Source organism: Nelusetta ayraudi, unplaced genomic scaffold, assembly GCF_046127955.1.
Source record: "Nelusetta ayraudi isolate G7.1 ecotype Tasmania unplaced genomic scaffold, CSIRO-AGI_Nayr_v1 ptg000052l, whole genome shotgun sequence".
Lineage (NCBI taxonomy): Eukaryota > Metazoa > Chordata > Actinopteri > Tetraodontiformes > Monacanthidae > Nelusetta > Nelusetta ayraudi.
Window position 1 is genome coordinate 3,157,501 of NW_027466102.1, and position 21,704 is coordinate 3,179,204.

Here is a 21,704-nt window from a genome sequence, read left to right on the forward strand (position 1 = left end):
TAAAGGTCAACTTATCATAGCTGGTCTCTTTATGTTTCCTGTGAAGCTGTATTAGCACTCTCTTGGGGATACGTGGGATAACAGAATAGAACGCTTTAATGGAAAGTTAATACGTCAGGCAGCACTTGTTGATGTGGAGGATGTTGTGCGATGAATGGTGTGTGAAATTACAAAAAGGAAAAATTCAAAGTAAAGAAAAAATATGATTATGCCCGGTACACCTGAAATGATAATGTCGCACCTATTGATTGTGGTCATTTTATATTTAGCATAAAACTAAACTCAAAATTAGTCCTACATATGAGGAAGAAGTTCCTGTTTTGACATTTCAAGCAAACTTACCCGTCAATCTGGTGTGTCAGCGACAAGGAAACACAGTGCCCCTTACTGTAATGGCATGGAACGACAACAACAACAGCCAGTGTAGCTCAACACGCTATCATACTAACATCAAACTGGTGACAGTATTTTGCTGCCTCTGCCCTGACTTCACAGGGATCAGATTACGCATATTAAAAAAAAAAAAAAAAACTTATGCAAGTGACGGTTCATTTTTCTATTTTAAAGTGAACATCAATCTGTCCAAAATGATTGTGTTTTCGCAGAAATAATTAGTGTTTGCTTTCTTTATTTCCCATCACGGCCTCGATCGTACTTTTGCAGTCACTTATTCTGTCAGCCCTTCATTCTCTGACTGAATAGAAACAGGCTACTTTGGGTGTTTCAGAATAAACACAGTTTCAACTTGGAGCAGTTCTGTCTTTTTTTTTGGTTTTTTTTATGATAGTTGCACCAAAACTAGTTTGTTTGAATCTTTGCTTTGTTGTAAATGAATTTCTGATTTCAGCCTGGAGGCTTTAGTCTTTATAAAACTGTTCGCCCACCAGGATTGTCACAAGTCGAAAAAAAATCAAAACAACAATGGCTAAAAGCTTCAAGACTGAGGTCTTTGTTTTTAAAAGACTCTAAAAAACAACGTCAAAGAAAAAAAAATCCTTTAAAAGCTGTCGGTTGTTTAAACAGAAGCAACGACTGCCTGGCCTGAGCATTACTGGCGCTTCTGCTTATGAAATGAGCTGCTTTCCATTTCAAGGGATCTTAATGAAGTTTTTTTTTTCTTAATGAGGTGTCAGATATTGTTGGGCGAGTGAGTTTGTGCTGATATTAAATACCACTCACTGTCCCCCTGGGACGGTTGAATAATGATGCAGTCCATACGTGAGCTAGATATCGACCTAAAAATACATTAGATCATAATGTTTCCTCCCGTATATTCAAGCTCAGAGGCGCCTGCCATCTGATCTGTAATTGAATCCACTGCCAATGTTTTTTTTTTTTTTTTTTTACACCCGTGGACGAAATCCAATAAGCTTTGGATCAACATTTGTTATTTTATATCTTAATGGTATCATCATAGCATACAGTAATACACCTTTGGCTGAGGGTAATTGGTTAAGTCACTTTCACATCCCAGCGCGGGTGGAGTTGACAGGGATTTAGCACAACTGGGATCAGCCAGCAAATCCCTCGGCTTCCAAACACCAACAAAACTCTGCAGATGTTTCCTCTCCTCACCCCAAACCAAAGCCTTAAAGGTCCAGTGTGTAATATCTGGCTTTATTTATGATATTTATTTATTTATATGGTAAAAGCTTAATATACTGTCCATAAATACATAATGTTCTATATTGTTTTTATATGTATATATATATATATATATATGTATATATATATACATACCTTAAATATTACATACCTTAACCTTTAAAAATGTCAACTGTGTTTTGAGTTAATCTTGTCCACATGCAAGAGAATTGCAGTAATACAGACACGTCAACATCCAGCTCTGTTTAAGGTAACTTAGCTGTTTGCATTCACGTGTTCACCTCTACAAGGGTTGATGCAGTATTTGCTTTCTAACAAACAGTGAAGTTATTAGAAATAAATCCCAACGCAAATCTTGGGAAGTATCAAGTCTATTTTTATCGGCTGAACTCAATTACTATTTTCAATTGAAAGTCCAATCTTTACCAGATGCTGTCAGTGTTTGAGTGTCTGTTTGGAGTGATTTTTTTATCATACTCAACTTAGTGTGGGGGTTGATGTGGGGCCGACATGTATCCAGACACGTGAAATGCTCCCTTGAGAAAGGTTAACTCCGTTGACTCAAAAGGATCCACACTCTATATGTAATATCATATTCTGCACTATAATAACACGCTCTTTTTTGGGTGGTGCAGGTCGCATCCATCAAGTTCATTCACACAGTCTCCGGCTCCTCGTTGTCACTTGACTTTCCGCTGGAGTGTCCCTCGTCTGTGAGTGGCACTCGCCGCTCGGAGGAGCACGTCACAATCAAAGCGGTGGCTCGGGACGTGATTGTGAAGGATGCGGCGAAGGTGACTCGCAGGCCGGCTGAACGTCCTCAGCACAGGGCTAAAATCAGCAGACACTCCTGTGATTAGCCCGAACACGTGTGCTTTCGCTCCCCGGAGGACTAAATGAGTTAGTTCATGTTAATGTGACCGTCAGGATTTGCATTGCATCGACTTCAACACAAGTAAACACGTTCCTCTCATCACCTTTCACAGCCACCTGGGTTCTGCTGCCGAGGAAGAGAGACCTGCAAGCTATTGGAGAATTACAATCTTCAAAATGGCAAATGGACAGCACTTACATGTAGAGCTTGTCTGCATCACACACACACACACACACACACACACACACACACACAGTCGGTCCGACTGATGATATGATTGAAGGGGCAGCTTTTACTCCTTAAACTAAATGTTCTTTAATATATATACAGTATACATGTGTGTGTGTGTGTGTGTGTGTGTGTGTGTGTGTGTGTGTGTGTGTGTATAGAGAGATGTGTGTGTGTGTATGTATATGTATATATATAACTTTATAAATACTAAAAGAGGTTGTTCTGTTTGTTTAGAATGACAAAGTCCCCAACCAATGAAATTACTGACTATTGCATTTATAAGAGAGTTTGTTTGCAATTCGCTCTGATTCTTAAAAAGAAAGACAGAAAGAAAAATCTGGGCCCTTGTCAACTTAGAATCTTGCCATTTTGAGGATTTATCTGTTTCCTCTGGTTGGACGTCAGCCTCCACTCACAGCACATCAAGATTTAGAGCCCCATGGCTCAGAGAAACATTTTTTTTTTTTGCATTTTACTTATTTTTCACCCCCCACGTTATGTTCTTGTCAGCCGACATCCGCCCAGCGCTGGGGGCCGTGGCTGACATTTGGTGTTGCAGCAGGGGGCCAACTTGCTCCATTGTAGCCACGGTGATGGCTGCGCCTGTGTCCTCCGTACCACAGCTCTTTGTTACAAGAGCTGTAATTGTGGCTCTTTGCAGGCTTCAGGAATTCAAAAGGAAGGGAAGGATGTGTCGTGAATGAGCAGCTTGCCCGCCCCTCCCCTCTGGATGTGCATGCAGGATGCACATGGCAAGCCTGTGCGTCGAGCTGGGGGCTATTGAGGCGTCGTCCCATGGGGAGACGTGACTGGCTCGTGATGCGCAAAGCCACTTCTCGTCTTGATAGAGGCTTTGTGTCGAGAACAGCAACGTAGCAGGGGTCAATTGTCAATGTTTCAACTGAAACGTCTCCAAGCTGACGACGGCCAAATACCCACACATGTAACGTAGCATGGGCTCAGCTAGCAATGGGCCTAATGCAGCACACAAAACAAATAAGTGCATACACTCAGACACATGCACACAAATGTTAAAGAGCAGAATTTATTTTCTGAAACACATTGGTATTTTTTTTTCTCTTTCATATTTAAAAATAATGTCCAAAAAAAGAAATAAGAAGATTGGATTATGTTGCTCAATATCAAGTGTAAAAACCATCTGATTTAGAGAAAAGGGAACCCAAAGTTAATCTGGGGATTGGGGGATTAGTTCATATTAATTTCAATATCCAATAATCTACCGTGTTTGTTTTTTTTTTTTTTTTTTTTTTATAACTGTGACAGTGATTGCTGCCTGTTCTTTCAGTGTGCGTGTCAGGACCTTTGCCTCCTCCCTCCTCTGCTCTCACCACACCTGCCCCTCCCTCAGCTGATCAACACACTTGTAGCCCATTCCTGTAATCACCCACTAGCTAAGATTGGCCACCATTGGCTAGCCACACAATATACCTTAAAAAAAATCATTAACTTGCACTTGCGCCTGTGGAATTCTACGTTGTTTTTAACTGTCAATGGACACGTGAACTTTAAGTTTGCATCAAACGTATATCAACGGGGTTCTCTGCAAATGCAACAGCGAACTGAGAATACCAGCTCTGAATCTTTGCTATGCTCATTTTATTACACAGACTTGTTTGTTCGACAAAAGCAGAAGGAGCAGCATCAGTTTGAGTTGCTTTTGCACAGTGATCTCTCTCACTGCTGTTTGTGTAGCCGACCCGATGCTTCCTCTGGTCTTGCGTAAGGCTGCAGCGAGCGCGATGCTGGCTCGTAAACGGATTACTGAGGGATGGCTGGACGGTCGCGCTATTACCTGAGGGCACCATAAACCCACAATCAATGGCACAGTCCCCGTCGCCCCATAACCCACCTGACCAACGAGGCTCAAACCAGCTGCCCGACCAACCGTGGGCAGAGCTGATAGCGCTGCAATCAGACTGGTGGGGGTGGACAGGGGCGCTCTGCAATAAGTCCGATATCTGCTAATGCTGCTGGGCAGCACTTTCGGGGAAACACTTCTTTTTTGACTGACCTACACCTCCAAAATTTGTAAAGGAAGAGTTAGTCAGATTGTAAAAATGAACACAAATCGACGTAGAGCCAATTTGTTTGGACTGACTTTTCATTCATTTAATAACACATTGTAGAAAAGTAACCAGATGCTTTAAGATTGAAATGAGGGATCTGTCCACCTAGCTAGCTAGATAGCTAGCTGCTAGGCTGCGAGGTTTTTGTGTGTTTGATTTCCGAACCCTGGGGTCTTTCTGTGTGGAGTTTGCATGTTCCCCCTGCATCCTTGTGGGTTTCTGTCCGGGCACACTGTCCAAAGAAGTGCAGGTTAGGTTCATTGACAATTCTATAATAGGATTAACTGCTGACTTGTCCAGCGTATTCTCTGACTTCACCCTAAGCAGCTGGGATTGTCTCCAACAACCTCACGACCCCGAGTGCGTGATAAGCAGTGATGGAATTTGGATGGTGAGGAAATGTTGTGTAGGTGTTCAGTGCAACAACAGCTACTAAATCGTACAACTAGATTGTGCGATTAACACAGCTATCACAGTTCTGTAATGGTTTTACTAGAATTTTATGACGATTTGGTACAGATTGTGTTGTTGTGCTGGAGGTCCGTGTATGGCTTTGAACAGATTGTCAGTGTGACTGCTCTAATGTGTGTGTGTTAGAGAAAACAACAAACATATGCAGCTACATGTGTCTTTGTTCAGGAGTCTGCCTGAGTCTAAATATAACTTGCGTGCTGTTTTGTGAGTTAACATTAGCTGTCTTCTTTTTCTCACTCTCTCCCACTCCCTGACGCCAACTTTAAAGCAGCTGCGTAGCTCGAGGGTGCTGTGGTGGACATCTCAACAATATCAAAACGTTCTCTGTTGTGATCGTTGAAGCTTAGATAACGGTCACCTCTCTTCTGTTGATCTTTGTTTTGTTTTTTTGTTTTGTTTTGTTTTGCGCCTTTTCTGACCTCTCCGCTGTCCTTCCTCTGCAGATTGAAGACATTGTCACAAGCATCCAACATGAGACTGAAGGTGTCCCCATCAGAACTGTCAAAAGCTTCATGACCAAGATCCCCAGTGTTGTGACAGGTGAGTTTATGTATATTTTGCATCTGCCGATAGGAACATTTCCTCCGTAATCTGCTTTTTTGATTTTTTTTTTCACATTATGTTTGATGTTAAATGACTCACATCACTGGCAAGGATAAGAAAGTGGCGAGTGAGTTTTTGAGAAATTTATGGTTGGGAGACTTGTCTTTGCTGTGATGGATGGTCTTGAAATGACATTACATTATCATTAATTCCCCCCCCCTAACTTTCAGGGGCATCCAGCAAAGTATTTTTCAGTATTGCAGACATTTCCCATTGGCTTATGTCCTTGCTGTGATCACGCACAATGGAAGTTATTCTGAGCCCTGACCAGGGGTCACCAACACGGTGCCCGCGGGCACCAGGTAGCCCTCGTGGACCACTTGAGTAGCCCACAAACCTGTTCTAAAAATAGCACAAGTCATTGAGCTGTGCCTAAAATTCAATTTTACCCAACCGTGTTAAGTTATTGTTGATAATTATTGAGAACTCATTAACATCATGATACATATCTATTTCACATAGATATGTATCATTAATAATCATATATAACTCAAGGCTAACTGAGAAAACATGCCATTTCAGGAGAGTGTAGCAAAATGGTTGGACTCGGTACCGATTAAGCAGCTCACAGGTCCAAAAAGGTTGGTGACTGGTGACCCCTGCTCCAAACTCTAATGTGTTTCTCCTATGGGGGAAAAAACAGCAGGAGGAAAACTATACAACTCTTGTACATTTTTATTTCATTTTTAATACATTTTTAATAAAGGCATTTTAGTCTATTATATTTAAAGAAAACGTGTTGATATGCTAAAGTTACATTGTTCACTTGTAGTTTCCCTAATCAAACATTAGTGATGACTATAAATGCCAACACGAGTAGTGCTGTAGCAGCTAAGAGCGAGAGCTTGTGCTTTGTCACGCCTCTTTGTCCTGAAACACAGTGTGCTGTGACTGAATTTTCATGAGGCCACAGCGCGTGACGAGAGATTAGCTGAGTGGCTGCAGGTGAACGGATGATGGAGTGTTTTGAGGAAAAGGTAGAGTGGGCTGAGTGATGTTGCCCTCCCACTGTCAGCTTGCCCTTAAGCAAGGCAATCAGCCTCCGACTGACTCGGTGGGCCCGGCCAGGATGGCAGTTGCTGTGTGTGAAACGCTGATGGGTGGAAACAGCAGCTGACCACTTTGGCACCGCTGGCCGTCACTTCCCTGACTGATCATCCAAATCAATTCAACCGACAGAAGCCACAGGAGGAGGAGCCTGGGAGACCCTGAGAACAATAAAGGAATCGGAGGTGTCTTACCCCGAGTCGTGGCACGCATGGAAAAAGCATTAGTCTAATACGCCATAGGCGGAGCGGATCAGCGAGCACAATTAGCATGGAATGGATACGCAGGGAAGACGCTCGGATGTCTGTAGTGGCAGAGCCACGGGAGCGGAGACTAATGAATGATGACAGATTAAACAAGGGAGCAGAAGCAGCGCTGAGCTGCGATGCTTGTCACCATGGCAGAAAAGGCCGTTTCTAAATGGATTAGAGGGAACTAGACCTTTTATTATTTTTTTTTTTTTACTAGCTCATCACTCATCACTCACAAGAGTCTGCTGAAACCCACACGTGCAGACAAGCTCCGCCCTCTCCCAGTCCCCACTGATAGATACCACTAAAACCACTCAATTGAACCGGGTAAAATGTTCATTTTAATTTTCAAAGAAGTTAATGTCTCAAAGGGAAACATTTCCTCTTACATAAGTGAGTGAGCAATATCTCTTGTGACAAAGTTTCTTAAAAAAAACAAACTTTTTGAGCAACTTTAAGCAACAATTTTTTAGAAATGATTCAACGCATCCACATTTAGTTAATTAGCAGCAAATCATTTCCTGTTTTGCACATTTGAGTGTTTCAAATTTTTTCATTTTTTTTGTTTTTGTTTTATTGAAGATTGTTAATAGTCAGAAAATGTGCTTATTCTTGTTCACGGTCGAATAATTTGAAAAATTAAATGCAACAGAAGTGTTCTCCTTGCACTTGTTTGAATTGTTTGACTGGCTTTATCTAATGTGAGTAGTTTGAACAGTATGCGCTTCATGATTATTGGCCCTCTGTGTGACCCGATTCAGGTGTGGATATTGTCCAGTGGCTAATGAAGAACCTGTCCATCGAAGATCCAGGCAAGTTTCCTCACATGATATTGAAACTCACTGTAACGAATAAGAAGGTGGCAGACTTAAAATACATGGAAGGATATATGGCGCCATTCAATATGGATTTTTAAAATACATAAGTGAGAACTATAGTCAGTATCCCTCTAACCTCAGCTTTTACTCTTTATTCAGGTGAAGCTGCTCTTGGGCTTAAATTAATTTTAATTTTTTTGTGTGTTTCAATGATCACAGCTGTGGAGCACAGTGATATTTTAACAGTACTTTTGCCATATTGTGCTGCATAAAACCCATGGACAAAAGGAAGAAGAAAATGTGAAGAATACTTTTTGGCTGCTTGTTAACTTTGGATGAATTGACCTGACCTGACCTGAGTGGTGGTGGTGGTGGGAGGGCTCGGGAGCCCACAGCCTGAACACTGAGTCAAGCACTGACTCATCTAGTGGAGCCCCAGCCAGATGAACTAGCAGCTCTATTTTATTGAATACAATTTCATGTATATTCAGCGCAAAGTTGCGTTCGCATGGAGCTGCCATCACAGAGTTTGTGTCCCCTAGTCGACACACACGGCGCGTTTGATTCTGCTTTCTACTGCGATTTCTTACGTTGCCGCGTTCATTCCCATTAAATTGGATTCTTGATCGCAGATAACGCGCGTTACGCCTTGCAACCTGATACGATCTGTTTTACAGCCGAGGCCATGCATATCGGGAGTCTGATCGCCGCCCAGGGCTACTTCTTTCCCATCTCAGACCACGTCCTCTCCCTCAAAGATGATGGAACGTTCTACCGCTTCCAGGTGAGCAAGAAATAGGAGCAGGAAGTGGCTGCGTGCACTCTCTCTTGTTGTGGTTCAATATTCCCATCTTCACGCCCATTTTGAGATAATTACTTTCCATCCTGCGCTCTAGCATGACTGCAATTATTATTTCGAAGAAAAAAAAAGAACTTGGTATATTTAGCCCTCTGTTTATAGCCTCCTGTGAAAACAACATTTAAACTGTTGGTTTGATAGACGTAACATGTTTTGAAGGGTCCAAAAAAGAGACTGAGAACACACCTTCAGAAGACGCAAAGAAAGTAATTAAATGATGGAGAATTTTGCATAAGTTTCAGCTTATCCACAGCTGAAAATACATCAATACCAGACTAATTTCTTATCATTATGATTATAATAGCTACTTAATGAACCTCCTCTATCCATCCTTGAAGCAGGTGTAGAGTGACAGTGTCTGTATTTGGAAGCTTGCTGCCCAGATCACACCGAGCGCAATATCATACATTCCAGACCGCGGTAATTCAGGCCAACTACCGTAATTCAAGCGGGAGCAGAGATGCTCTACTCAACACCTGCTGGATCATATTACTGCGTATAAAAGGAACAACTTTAATCTACAATTCATGAGCAGTATTCATTCATGCATTTCCAAATATGCACAACAAAATATTTTACCCAATAAACTTGTTGTGGTAGAGCTGTCCACTGTGTATTGGCTGCTTTACCCGGGCTTGCTGCGATTCATCTTGAGAATACGAAATCCTCTACCTGTGAGATGAAAGCACACTAACTAATCACACATTTCATAATTATATGTTAACCCTTTAAGCGCCAGAATTTCTTTCAATAAAATACTCAATTTTGATATCAAGATTTCAAATGGCTGTGACTTCAAATTTGTTAGAGATAAAGCCATACTGTAATTGAGAAAAATCTTCAGTATGACCCAAACTTTGTGAAAGGAGTCATTTCTTCTGGGTTGTTTGTTTGTTTTTGTATTATGTCAGATGTCAGGGATCTGTATGTCAGTCTCCACAATATCGGAATCTGAGTCAGCCATTACTTGACGAAAAACAAACCTCTCGGCGATGTATTCTCGGCAAAATTCGCTGTCTTTCTCTCTCTGCTCCGGCTACAACCACTTCCTCGTCTCCTCGACTGAGGCGGGCTTTCTCTCTCTTTATAATCCAAAATCTGAATATAAACACCCCGACAAATGCTGCTCAGATTGAAGCCACAGGTATATGCCATATCCTGGTGTAAAGTGGTCACTACTCTTAGTACCATATTTGCCGCTATGGCCTGTTTAATTCAGCAATGACGCTTGTCGCAATTTTGCGACCATGGCGCCTAAAGGGTTAAGTCTAGTGACAATGCAAACCTGGCAACCTCTCATTTTGAATATCTGCACTGTTAATGGCCCGCTGTAAGCTTTGTGCTGGCCCTGCAGTTGGATTGGGAGCTCTTTGAATCCTTCAAAGGGCAAGTCTGGTGTCGGCAGTTGCTGTTCAAAAGCTTGAAGGTGGATCACCAGGTCAAACACACAACCCAACCCCACCTGTTGTTCCAGCAGACGACCAACACCCTGAATTATTATTAGCAGCATGGGTCTGCTCAAGCTTCTTCAGGTCCTTTAGAGATAAGCTATTCCCTTCCGTGAGATTACATTGATGCGCAATGATGCATGGCCAATATGAAGACAATGTAGTAAGTCTTTCGTGTAAAGGGGGCTTCTAGAGCTGAAACTCAGTGACAGGTGTGAGACAATCATTAGCAAAAAATATATATATATATATTTTAGTTTAGCAAGAACAATAGTGTGGGGTGCAAAGATGATCAAATGGTGTCCTTATTCTGAGCATAAGCATAATGTTACATAATGCCACCCTTGTTAAGTTTGAATCACTACACTGAAACAAAACAAACCATTAGATACTATTATTAGAACTAATCTGCATAGATTATTTTTTCCAATTTTTAGGGAAGTGGAGAAAAAATATTTTGTCAGTTCATATTTCCGGGCAACATGGTGGCGCCTCACAGCAAGAAGGTCGTGGGTTTGATTCCGGGTGCCCGGACCTGGGACCTTTCTGTGTGGAGTTTGCATGTTCTCCCTGTGTCTGCGTGGGTTCTCTCCGGGTTCTCCGGCTTCCTCCCACAGTCCAAAACCACGCATGTGAGGTCAATTGAACATTCTAAATTGTCCGTAGGTGTGCATGTGAGTGTGAATGGTTGTCTGTCTCTATGTGGCCCTGCGATGAACTGGCCACTTGTCCAGGGTGTCACCCTGCCTTCGCCCTAAGACAGCTGGGATAGGCTCCAGCAGACCCCCGTGACCCTGAATAGGAATAAGCGGGTATAGAAGATGAATGAGTTCATATTTCCTTATCACTGTGACCAGAGTAGTGCGGACTTTGGTTAGATGCAACATGGGTTTGACTTCTTTCTTTTTTTTCTGAGGATGTGTATTTCTACCTTGTAGTAATCTCTGGCGGTCCTGTGTTTGCTGAAGAGACGGTGACAATCCTGTGGACGTTAAATCTTAACGTGGGGCGGCCTCACCCATTCCAATCGCTCGTTGAAGATTGCTTGTTGGGCCGCAGGATTACAACTCACCAATCTTGATTTTGATAACAGAGAGGTCCCGTCTCCTTCGCCAGGGCGTCGGGATCCCGTAACCCCATTAAAAATGAATGGCGATCTCTTCAAATATTCATTGAGTGAGCAGTGTGGGGAGGCTGGTCTTTGGTTCATTGGGGGGCCAAGTGGGCGACGGCCACCACGAGCCCAACGGAGAGACACGGCTCAGTGGAGTGGTGCACTTGAATTAGTGTTCATCCGGGGGGGAAAAAAGAAGAAGGGAAAGTATGCTGACATTTTTTACACCTTCCACGCTGCTCGGAGATAAGACGGCCGCTTTCAAGTCGCAGATTAATTATTCCGGCCCGCTTTATCCTGGCCTTCCTAATTAAAAAAAAACAGGCAGCGCGTGTTTTCAACATTCATCAGTGTGGAGATGACGGCGACAGGAGCGTCTCCGCTGCCACTGCTGCTGCATCCTCTCCCCTCTTGATTGACTCTTAGTCAGAAGGTTGAGCGAGCGAGCGAGCGAGTGCTCTCTAATTAAACCGAACGGCGTTGCACGTTACCGCACACCCTGACCTTGGATGCTCGCCTCTTCAAAGTGAAGGGGGACGGAAGACAATGGGAGCGGGATGGGGATGGTGGTGGTGGTGGGGTCTGTTTACGGTAACAGAAATGCTCCGCTGACGATAATCACCATTCATTTGCATTTCGTTTTCAAATTAGGTGTAAGACAAAGAGTTGCAGGCAGGGAAGAAGGGGGGTGGGGGGGCGAACCAATTATCATCTTGTCGGCCTCACGCTCACTGAAACACCCGAGCGCAGTTTCAACACCTCCATTGTGTTAAATAAAAAAACCCTTATCGGCATCTCCTCTCTGCCTCCTCCATTGCTCTGTTTCCTGCCTGCTATTGAGCTGTTTTGCTGCTGCTTTGATTGGCAATCATGTGAACTACTGAGTCTCTCGAGGAAAACCCCTGTCTTTTGATGTCGTCATCATCATCACTCCACTTCCCTGTCAGTAGGTTTCGCGGGAACAGGTTTACCGCCGCACTTTTAAAAGTCCAGTTTGTAAAATTGTTCAGGAAGCCCGATTTTTAAGTAAATCCACCCGCCAGCGTGTTTTGTGTTTAAGGCACTGTCAGACAGGCTTTCTTGAAAAATAGCGGCGCTAGATGGCAGCTAACTAGGATCAAGACCCTTATTGCTCTATGTGTATTCTTTTATATACGAGAACCATTCTGATGGGAGGAAAACCAAATTCCTTTTATTCTACAGCGAGTATACATTTTCATGAATGTATATATTGTATCTTGAGCGTTTACCAATACAAAAATCATAAATCAAGCCAAATTGTACACACTGGACCTTTAACGCACCATCCCATGACCTTTGGTCACCTTTCTCCTACTAGGCGCCATATTTCTGGCCGTCCAACTGTTGGGAGCCGGAGAACACAGACTACGGTAAGAAAGATTCATATCTTATCATCTCATCGGAATGAACGGTATTGAAAATAGCTTTCATGGTACGGAGCAGAAGCCTGTTGAAATGGTTTGAGGCACTTTCGCATCCTCATTGTTTCAGTTTCTGTTGCTTTACACGTTGTACTGTTTATGCTGCTCTGAATCAGTTGACGAGAAGGTGTAGTGAGCAAACACTGCAGCGGTACAAGGCACATGACAACATTCACACTTTTTACTGGCCAGATGGGTCCAGGCAGGGATGTATTTCGTACGCTGTTCTTTGTCAGAATTAACATCCAGAAAAAAATCTTCAGAAATGTCCGGAAGTCAGCAAAAAGAGTGGCGCACACAAGCTCAAGCACACAAAAAATGATTTGACCAACCACTTGCGTGTTCACCTTGGTTCTCTGCATGGACTTGTTGGACTTTGTGGAGAAGGTGCTTTCAAGCTTTGCGCTGAGTGATAAAGTACTGGCATACTGAATGTTCCTGTTACATCCTCATTTGCTCTGTGGCTATTGATTGCTCGCTACACTAGAGGCCACTAAGGACCTGCAGGCAACCTGTTTGTTTTGGTCTTTATGCAGCGCTGACCTTCAGTGCCTGGACGTGAAATTTTTATGGCCGCAATTTTTTTGTGCTGTTAATATTGGTATTTCCATGTCCTACAATCTAGCAGCACCCTGAAATAAATCATCGGACAACAGTAGCCCAAATGATGTATTAGATTAAATATTTTTTGGCCACTATAAGGTGATTAAAATCCCATTTGTGCGCACACACATCCTGTGTCAGAGGCAGCCCTGGCTGCAGCCAACGTAGGCCTCCGTGCCCCTTGACATTTTAGCCTATCATATGAAAGTAGCAGACAGATGGACAGACATTCTCTTGTATTACAGGAACAGAGGTATATTTCTGACTAGCGATGCAAGACAGTGTGTATAATATAATGTTAAATCCTTGTTTTCGACCCTCACTGTGTCTCAGCTATCTACCTGTGCAAGCGGACAATGCAGAACAAGACCCGACTGGAGCTGGCGGATTACGAGGCGGTGAGTGCCAGACCATTTCCTGACCCTGTAACAGCATTTGCTATCGATCTTGAAAATGCAGGGCTTCACAAAGTTCTGACCTAAGTGGGTGTTTCGTAAAGAAGGGTCTTATAAAACGACAGTGGACTGAACCTCATAGATCTAAAGAATTAATTTATTTATTTTTTACTTTTCGCTTTGAATTCTTAGTCTTGGTGTTACTTTCAATCCTCCGAGATTTTCCATCGCAATTTGCCGTATCTTCCCTTCAACAGGAGAACTTAGCCAGGCTGCAGCGAGCCTTTGCCAGGAAGTGGGAGTTTATCTACATGCAAGCAGAGGCCCAGGTCAAGTAAGTGAGCTCGGTTGCCATGGCAACACAAGAAACTACAATGCGTGCTGCAAGGTTATTTACACCAAACAGCACAAGGTCCAAGTGCACCCTGTGAGCAGGTTGCATTTCTGATCGAACAGTCTGACTCTACTGTTGGAGCGCCTCAAGTCTGCGGCCTTCCATTTCTCAAGAGGGGGTGAAGCTCAACCCAACAATTAGCACTTTGGAGTGCATGGAAAGCAAAGGGGAAAGGGAGGGGGGTTGGTTTAATCATGTTTCTGTACCCTTGATCCAAGAAAGTGGCAGTTGAAGTAAGAAAAGCCTTGCCTCCCTTCCTCAGACACACTTCACACTTCTGAGTGGGCACCTGAGACACACAACCTCACACGCTAGGGCTGCGCAGTTGAAATACAGCACTTTTCCAGTATTTCCTGCAAGGACATGAATTGGGTTGGAGGATCGCATTTTAAACTCATAAGCGTCAGCCCTCCAGCGATTAACATGCATAGCCTAGTCATTCATTTGGGTTATTTTGTTCAGTCTAGAGTGATTTCCGACTGCACTTTGCCAGCTCTGATGTAATCATTTTCAGAGGTGCTTCATCCACCAACTACTTTTTGAACATACAGTATAAAGACAGAGGTCTATTGGACACTTCCATCAATGATCACCTCAATTACACAGTCTCAATTAGCGCCTTTTCCATTTTTATTTTCTTAAGCTTGGCAGTGCTTAGGTGCCAGATCGCTCACATTTGTTGGTCGTCATTTCCAGTCACTTTAAGGACGCAAGGGTTTCGAAAAGAGCTTCTTGAACTTAAAAAGAGGCAGAAAGCAGAGTGGAGGTTAAATTAACCAAAGTGAGCAGCTCTTTCAAACGGCTCTGAAAAACCACAGACAAGGAAAAAGCCTCGAAGGAATGAAGTTGCTTTGCTTGTGCAATTTTAACATTTGTAATTGTAATTTTAACAAAAAAAAGGGTAAACATCCTACAGGCATCAACAAAATGTTTTTCACTAAAATAAGTAATATTCAGGAGTAAAGTACAGTCACTGATACAGTTAGTATCAATACAGCCATCACTGATCCTGGGAGACACCTTTCATTCTGCCATGTTGTTTTTTAATCTGTTTGAATGACATTAAAAATCTAATCTAATCTAAATAGACGGATGATCTCTGGGGTATCTCTCCGCGTTCTCATCCCAGTCCTGCTTCTCCTGCCGCTTCTGATGCTAATTCCAGGAAAGCTGAGCGCACGTTCTGTCTCAAACTGGCTGATCTCATCTGCAGGATTGACAGGAAAAAGGATAAAATTGAGAGGAAGATCCTGGACAGCCAGGAGAGAGCCTTTTGGGACGTCCACCGACCCGTGGTAAGCCTCCGCCTGTGCATGTGAGATTCTAACTGCTCACCTTGTTCTCATTCCTCGTCTCTTTTTCCCCCTCCAACTGCTACATCGAAAGGAGAATATACAGAAAAAGGTTGATTTGATTTACTGTTTGTTTTTTCTGTTGACGCCTTTCAGCCTGGATGTGTCAACACAACAGAGATGGATATCAGGAAATGCAGACGCATGAAGAACCCTCACAAAATTAAAAAGGTAAAATGGCTCAGTGTTTCAGTGGTGAAACATACAAACCGCACCAACTCTAAAATCACGTCATGGTTAAAGCGACTAATTGAACTCAAATGTGATCAGAATGATCGAGTGCTATGTTCAATTCTTTGTCAAGAACAATTTTCTTGAATGGTTATAGAATAAAGTTTTCTGTACTGAGATATGAGTCTCTCACGTTCTGCATTTCTCAACAGGCAGACGCACAGACACATTATTTATCTATCTTTTTTTTTTCCTTAAAGGTGAAATGTGAGTAACATTTGGAGATTTTGAAGAATAAGCAGCGACATCAAGTGGGGATATTTTAGATTGAATGCGCCAAAACAGTTTCTACGCTCGTAACATAACCTTGTTTGGCATGTCAAGTGCTTGCTTCGCTGGTGATGCTATGGCTTTCCAAGTTGCACTGTGGTGCACTTCTGCATAAGTACAACAAACGTATACTGACTCACATCATGGATTGACACATGCAAACCTTTTCTGGAACTGTTTTGTAAACTAGTCTAATTTGAGAAAGGTCTCGAGAAAGAAACCCGCTGTCAATGTTGCGTAAAGTTCATTAGAGACCGAAATGACTTTGATTTCATTTTGCCAGTGTTGACTCTCTTTTTTTTGCGAATACGGGACGCGGAATAAAACTAATCATATTGGCACTGTTCCTTAATGAGATTTACCTCCAAGAGAGCAATCAGGTTCATACAGCAAGAACTGTTACCCTCTAATTTACAATGCGGCCCACCGGGGCCTCCCGCTGGCTGTTTTTATGCCTTTACACAAGTCAGGTATGATTATCTCTCCCTTACTTCTCCCCTGGTGTCATGTTTAAATATTTCAGTCAGTGTATGGCCTGGCAGAGGAGGGAACGCAGTCTCAGAGTCCCATACACACTCCATCCCACCACTGCAGGAAAGGCACAAAGGAGGACGTGGAGAAAGAGGTAAAGTTCCCCACTAAAGTTCGGATTTGAAGTGCCAGAAAAAGGGGCACGAGAAGAAAAGCGCACTCGCGGTTGTTGCAGCAGCAGCAAAAATGAAATGAAATAGATAAAATTAAATAAGACTGGGTCAATTTGCAGGAGACTGACTCGGGTCTAATTCAAACGAGTAGTTTTGCTTGTTTCAGCGTACAAACCTCATTTCTTGGAGTACTACAAATATTACCTCTATTTTGTCTCATGCAGCAGCAGCAGCATGAACAAGGCTCCTACAGGTCAACAACAACCCATTAAATGACAAACATGATTGCAGAGCCAAAAAGATTTCTGGTGATCAATGAGAACCAACCTGTAGCTCATCTCTCATGCGGCTTCCCCCATTGTTCAACTGAGAGTGAGCCACAGCGGCCTGACACACCCATCGGCCGGTGGTGATTGGTCACACCTGACCCCATGATGTCACACAAAACGTTGACAACCATTGGCCACCTTGACTCATGTGACCACATGATTAGAATGATGCATGTGACGGGAGACAAACAACCAAGTTCAGCAAAAGACAGCTTTATCACCTGGGTTACAAGTCACTGTCCTGTAATTTATCTTAGATCCTGTTCCTGACTGCGCAGCTCGATCGTCACTGTTTGAAGATGTCCAAAGTTGCGGACAGGTACGGGAGCTTTATTTATCGGCGGTACTGAAAATAGGAGATATTTTTGAACAACCTCCACACAGTAAAATGTCGATCTTATCGAGAACCCTTGTGCTTCCAGCCTGATAAGCTACAGCGAGCAGTACCTGGAGTATGACGCCTTTCTGACCACGCCAGAACCATCCAACCCGTGGATCAGTGACGATCCCTCCCTCTGGGATCTCGAGAACAGGTATAACAAAAGCAGAAACCAACGGAAAGGATCCACCCAATTATTCCAAAGATTGCATTACTTGTTGACATTCAGGTTTACGTTTATAAATCTGTCTTCAATCAAAAAGATGTAATTATCATTGTCTTTTTTAATTCAGACACATTCCTTTCTAGTTTCTTTTAAGTCCTATTGTCTTTTTTTTTTTTGCTTTGGAGTGATTTAACTCTTAAATTTAATGAGCTGATTAAAATAAGAAAAAAAAAAGAAAAAGAAATGGCTAGTTTTAAAAGCTAATAAGGCCACATCATTTTAGAGCACTTGACACACTGCCAGATTTTGACTAGTGTGGCCTGTGAAGAATGTACAGAGGCAACATTAATTCTCCTGTAGCCTTTTCCTTTGTAGACTTACCACCTGGGGAGGAGGGCAGCAGGGTTTCTTGTGTCAGGTGGAATTATGTTAAGCAAACACCAGTGGGCTGTTACAGTGGCTGGAAATAGTGTGGCTCGTTCTGCTGTAACAAATTGGACCCTAAAACGGGGAAAAAATAATGAAAGAATGAAAGTTAAAATCCACCTGGTTAATTTTTTTTTTTTTGAAGCAAAGTCTTCTGAACTTTGTAAGGGGAAATCAAAAAAATAAATAAATCTGGCTCTTCTAAATGAATTTAAAATGTGTGTATGGAAATAAAAGGTGTTAAACTAAAGAACCCTTTTGTAAGAGCGACTTTGTAAAAGCAGCAAAGAGTCATTTGTGGCTGTATTTTAAAGAGTATGTCGTCTCACTCAGATCCATTTAAAGCATCTACCTTAGTTTATTTATAGCACAAGGGGCAGACATGACATGATCGACCATCCCCTTAAAATGTCATTTAGCGTTTTAAAGAAAATGATCTGCATGAAGTCGCTCCTCTGAGAGAAAGCAGGCAACAGGCTGCACCTTGCTAGACAAAATTATGCTGAATTAATTAGAGCTGACGTGTAATCATTATGCTCGATGCATCTTAATCATTTAGATGAATTGATTAATTGAAGGGCGGGATGAAATTTGCTCCCTGCTGGAGAGTAAAATGATTGCATTTGGGATGAACGTTGTTGGGGCGTGCAGCTGAGCAGACGTCTGCTCCACGTCACTATCGGCCCTCAGGCGTCTCAGGGGTCTCGCGCTGTATCCCTTCTTCCGTATTCACGTGTGAGGCCTCGATGACGGCGGAAAAAATTAAACTCCTTCCCACGTCCTCAGTCGTGCTCTCCACGCAGCAGCTTAAGGCGGTTGATTTCTCACTGCTCCTCCCCATCGGCTCCCGTTTCCCCTCCCAGTAAGGAGCCCAGTCAGCAGCGAGTGAAGAAGTGGGGTTTCTCTCTGGAGGAGGCCCTGAAGGACCCGGCAGGACAAGAACTCTTCCTCAAGTTCCTGGAGTCTGAGTTCAGCTCGGAAAACCTGCGGTGAGCAGAGAAAGTTGAAATGTTTTTCGCACATCTGTTCGATTTTCATTCCTACTTCTTATAGAGTTTTGTAGCGAGTGAGGAGCAGAGTCTGAAAAGTGGTCATGCAGCTTTCTTCTTAATCTTTAATTGTAAAAAAAACAAAAAAAAAACCTGAAACAATCAGACAGACAATCTGTTGTGTGCAGCAGCAGTGAATAACGTTCAATCAGTCTTTCGTTACAAAAAATAGCCAGAAAACAGATTTTCCTCTCTCTTTCTGGCATCCATGCTGTGCCAACCCACCTTTTCAGCCCACACGCTCGCTGCAAATATGTAATCAAAGAAGCTATAAGCAAAAAAAAAATGTTTTCTACTTTGTGGCTGTTTTGCAGCTCATGGGCTTATGCAAAACAGCCAAAACTGGAAAGACATGAACACAAAGTTACCAGGACCTTTTTGTGAGTCATTTTGCTCACTCTAATCCACATCTGGCATATGCAGGCAAAATCTCATTTCAGGGTTGCGTGTTTAGAAAATAAAAATAATACAAAAAATAGAATCTAAAAAAAAATCAAACAGCCAATACTTGGCTGATGCAACAAAGGTGTGTGTGGATGCTCAGTAGAGGTCAGAATTGGATAACATTTTCACATTGTGAAAATAACAAAGAATGGAAAAAAGAAAAACATTGTATTTATGTATATACACATATATATAACTTTATTATTATACAATTGCAAACTCCACAATTAACCAAATGAACACATTACAATACACAATGCACATTGAAACCTTTCATTTTGAGAAGAAATCAAGGCACACAGCATCCAGGCTGTAGCACTAGAAATCAACCATTTCCCATGACTCAAAGGGGAAGTACATTCCTCACAGCCGCCACCAAAGCTGCCACTGTGTGCTCGCGTATCGACATAGAGTGACCTTCCCTCCTTATTTAACGAGCCACACTCTCAGACTTGTTGTCAGCTATTGAGCCACGGTGCAAACTTCTTATCGGCCCTGCACGAAGACATGCATGTCGCCGTGTGAAGCCGGTGGTGACGCCGTGGTGAGAGGGAGGCGTCATGGGAATCAGGCTGGGGAGATAGCAGGGAGGTTGGCGGTGCCTCAGAGCTACGGGAGGAGATAAGACGGTGTATATAAAAACAGTACGTCCTTATCGCCTCTCACCTCTCATATCACCTCTGCCACTCTCCTCCTCTTCCTCCTCTTCCTCCTCTCCTCCTCCTCCTCCTCCTCCTTCTTCTTCTGGACCTTTTAATTGCCTCTGCTGCTATGAAGGAGCTTCTGGTGGAGTACTGAAGAGACAGCTGGAGATGCGGAGTGAGGAGAGGGAGAAGCACACCCAGAGGTGTTCTCTCTAGATTATTAAACCTGATGTAATATTGGATATGAACCAGCCTGTGGTTCTCTGCTGTCTCCGGTGTTCAACACAGGCCACGACCGCCAACACACATTTTCAAGTTTCTGTTCAGGGAAAGTTTCTTTTGGGATTTAGAATCTATTTTCAATAACTTCATCTTTGAAGGTGTTGAAGTTAGTTGGTGTGAGTGGAGAGGATGCAGGGGCCCGGGTGAAATAGAGCTGGAGTTACCTGGTCGGCTGTGGTCTTCCCTAAATGAAGCTCCAAAACAGCTTGTTGAACAGAGAGCTAGCGAAACTTCCTGTAGGAGTCACTGTGTAGCTCTTTGGAGCTTTCTATTGTAATCATGAATTTTATAGATCATATATTATATACTTGTCCTTGCATTCTCGAGATGTCAGAAGATTCTTTTTTTTTCTCCTTTCGTGTTTGTATTGCAGGTTCTGGTTGGCAGTGCAGGACTTGAAGAGGATGCCCCAGCAGGACGTAGCAGAGAGGGTGCAGGACATCTGGGCTGAGTTCCTGGCCGAGGGAGCGCCCAGCTCCATCAACCTGGACTCGCACAGCTACGAGCGCACAAGTCAGAATTTGAAGGACCCCAGCCGATACAGCTACGAGGACGCACAGGTGAGCGGGGCACCGGATGCAGGGAAAGATAAAACACATTCGGTGCAGCCTACTTTTCCATGTTCCGCCTCAAAGATCTTGTTTTGAAAGGAAGAGCGACAGAAGTATTGAGAGAAGACTGATCAACATCTCTGTAAAAGCCTGATTAAACTCTGTCCAAAAATAGACACGTGGCAAACACTTGCAGAGCGAATAAATGGAAATAGACTATTGAGAAGTCGCACAGAGGCGTGTGACAACTCCAGAGCCAAACATCTTAATTTAGTTCTGTCAAGGAAATGGTCCGTATGTCTGGATGAATAGAAACAGAATGGGCAGAAGTAAAACACCTACTTCTTTCATCACACCTGTCCAAGAGTCAACAACCTCTCAACATCCCTCCTCCTTCATTCAGAAGCACTCCTGTCATTCACTAAAACTGCAAATTAATGATAAATGATTTAGAGATAGCCAGCTGGCTACAGCTGGGAGTTAAAAACCATCCAATCTGCATACCAACCTCCCTCCCTCTGTATTTACTTACCCATAAATGTCCTACTAGCTTACTTTAATAACCTACTGACGTACTTCCCTACCTACCCTCACCTAGCAGTACCTATACCTCTATAACCTGCCTTCCCACCATACAGAATATACTAAAATATACTGAAATACTATTCGAACAGAACACAAACAACGATGAA

General features: G+C 43.0%; 1 protein-coding gene across 1 annotated transcript in view; it reads left to right on the forward strand.

Annotated features, from left to right (window-relative positions):
* The window catches only part of LOC142896253 (regulator of G-protein signaling 6-like), an 81,830-nt gene that overhangs the window by 56,343 nt on the left and 3,783 nt on the right, over nt 1–21,704 (forward strand). The window contains exons 3-15 of the mRNA XM_076037835.1: nt 5,715–5,811; nt 7,934–7,984; nt 8,668–8,774; nt 12,751–12,802; nt 13,790–13,854; nt 14,109–14,185; nt 15,459–15,540; nt 15,694–15,768; nt 16,622–16,723; nt 17,329–17,390; nt 17,494–17,604; nt 18,906–19,031; nt 20,835–21,021. Coding sequence (XP_075893950.1) covers nt 5,715–5,811; nt 7,934–7,984; nt 8,668–8,774; nt 12,751–12,802; nt 13,790–13,854; nt 14,109–14,185; nt 15,459–15,540; nt 15,694–15,768; nt 16,622–16,723; nt 17,329–17,390; nt 17,494–17,604; nt 18,906–19,031; nt 20,835–21,021 — 1,194 coding nt within the window. The remainder of the gene's footprint in view (nt 1–5,714; nt 5,812–7,933; nt 7,985–8,667; nt 8,775–12,750; nt 12,803–13,789; nt 13,855–14,108; nt 14,186–15,458; nt 15,541–15,693; nt 15,769–16,621; nt 16,724–17,328; nt 17,391–17,493; nt 17,605–18,905; nt 19,032–20,834; nt 21,022–21,704) is intronic.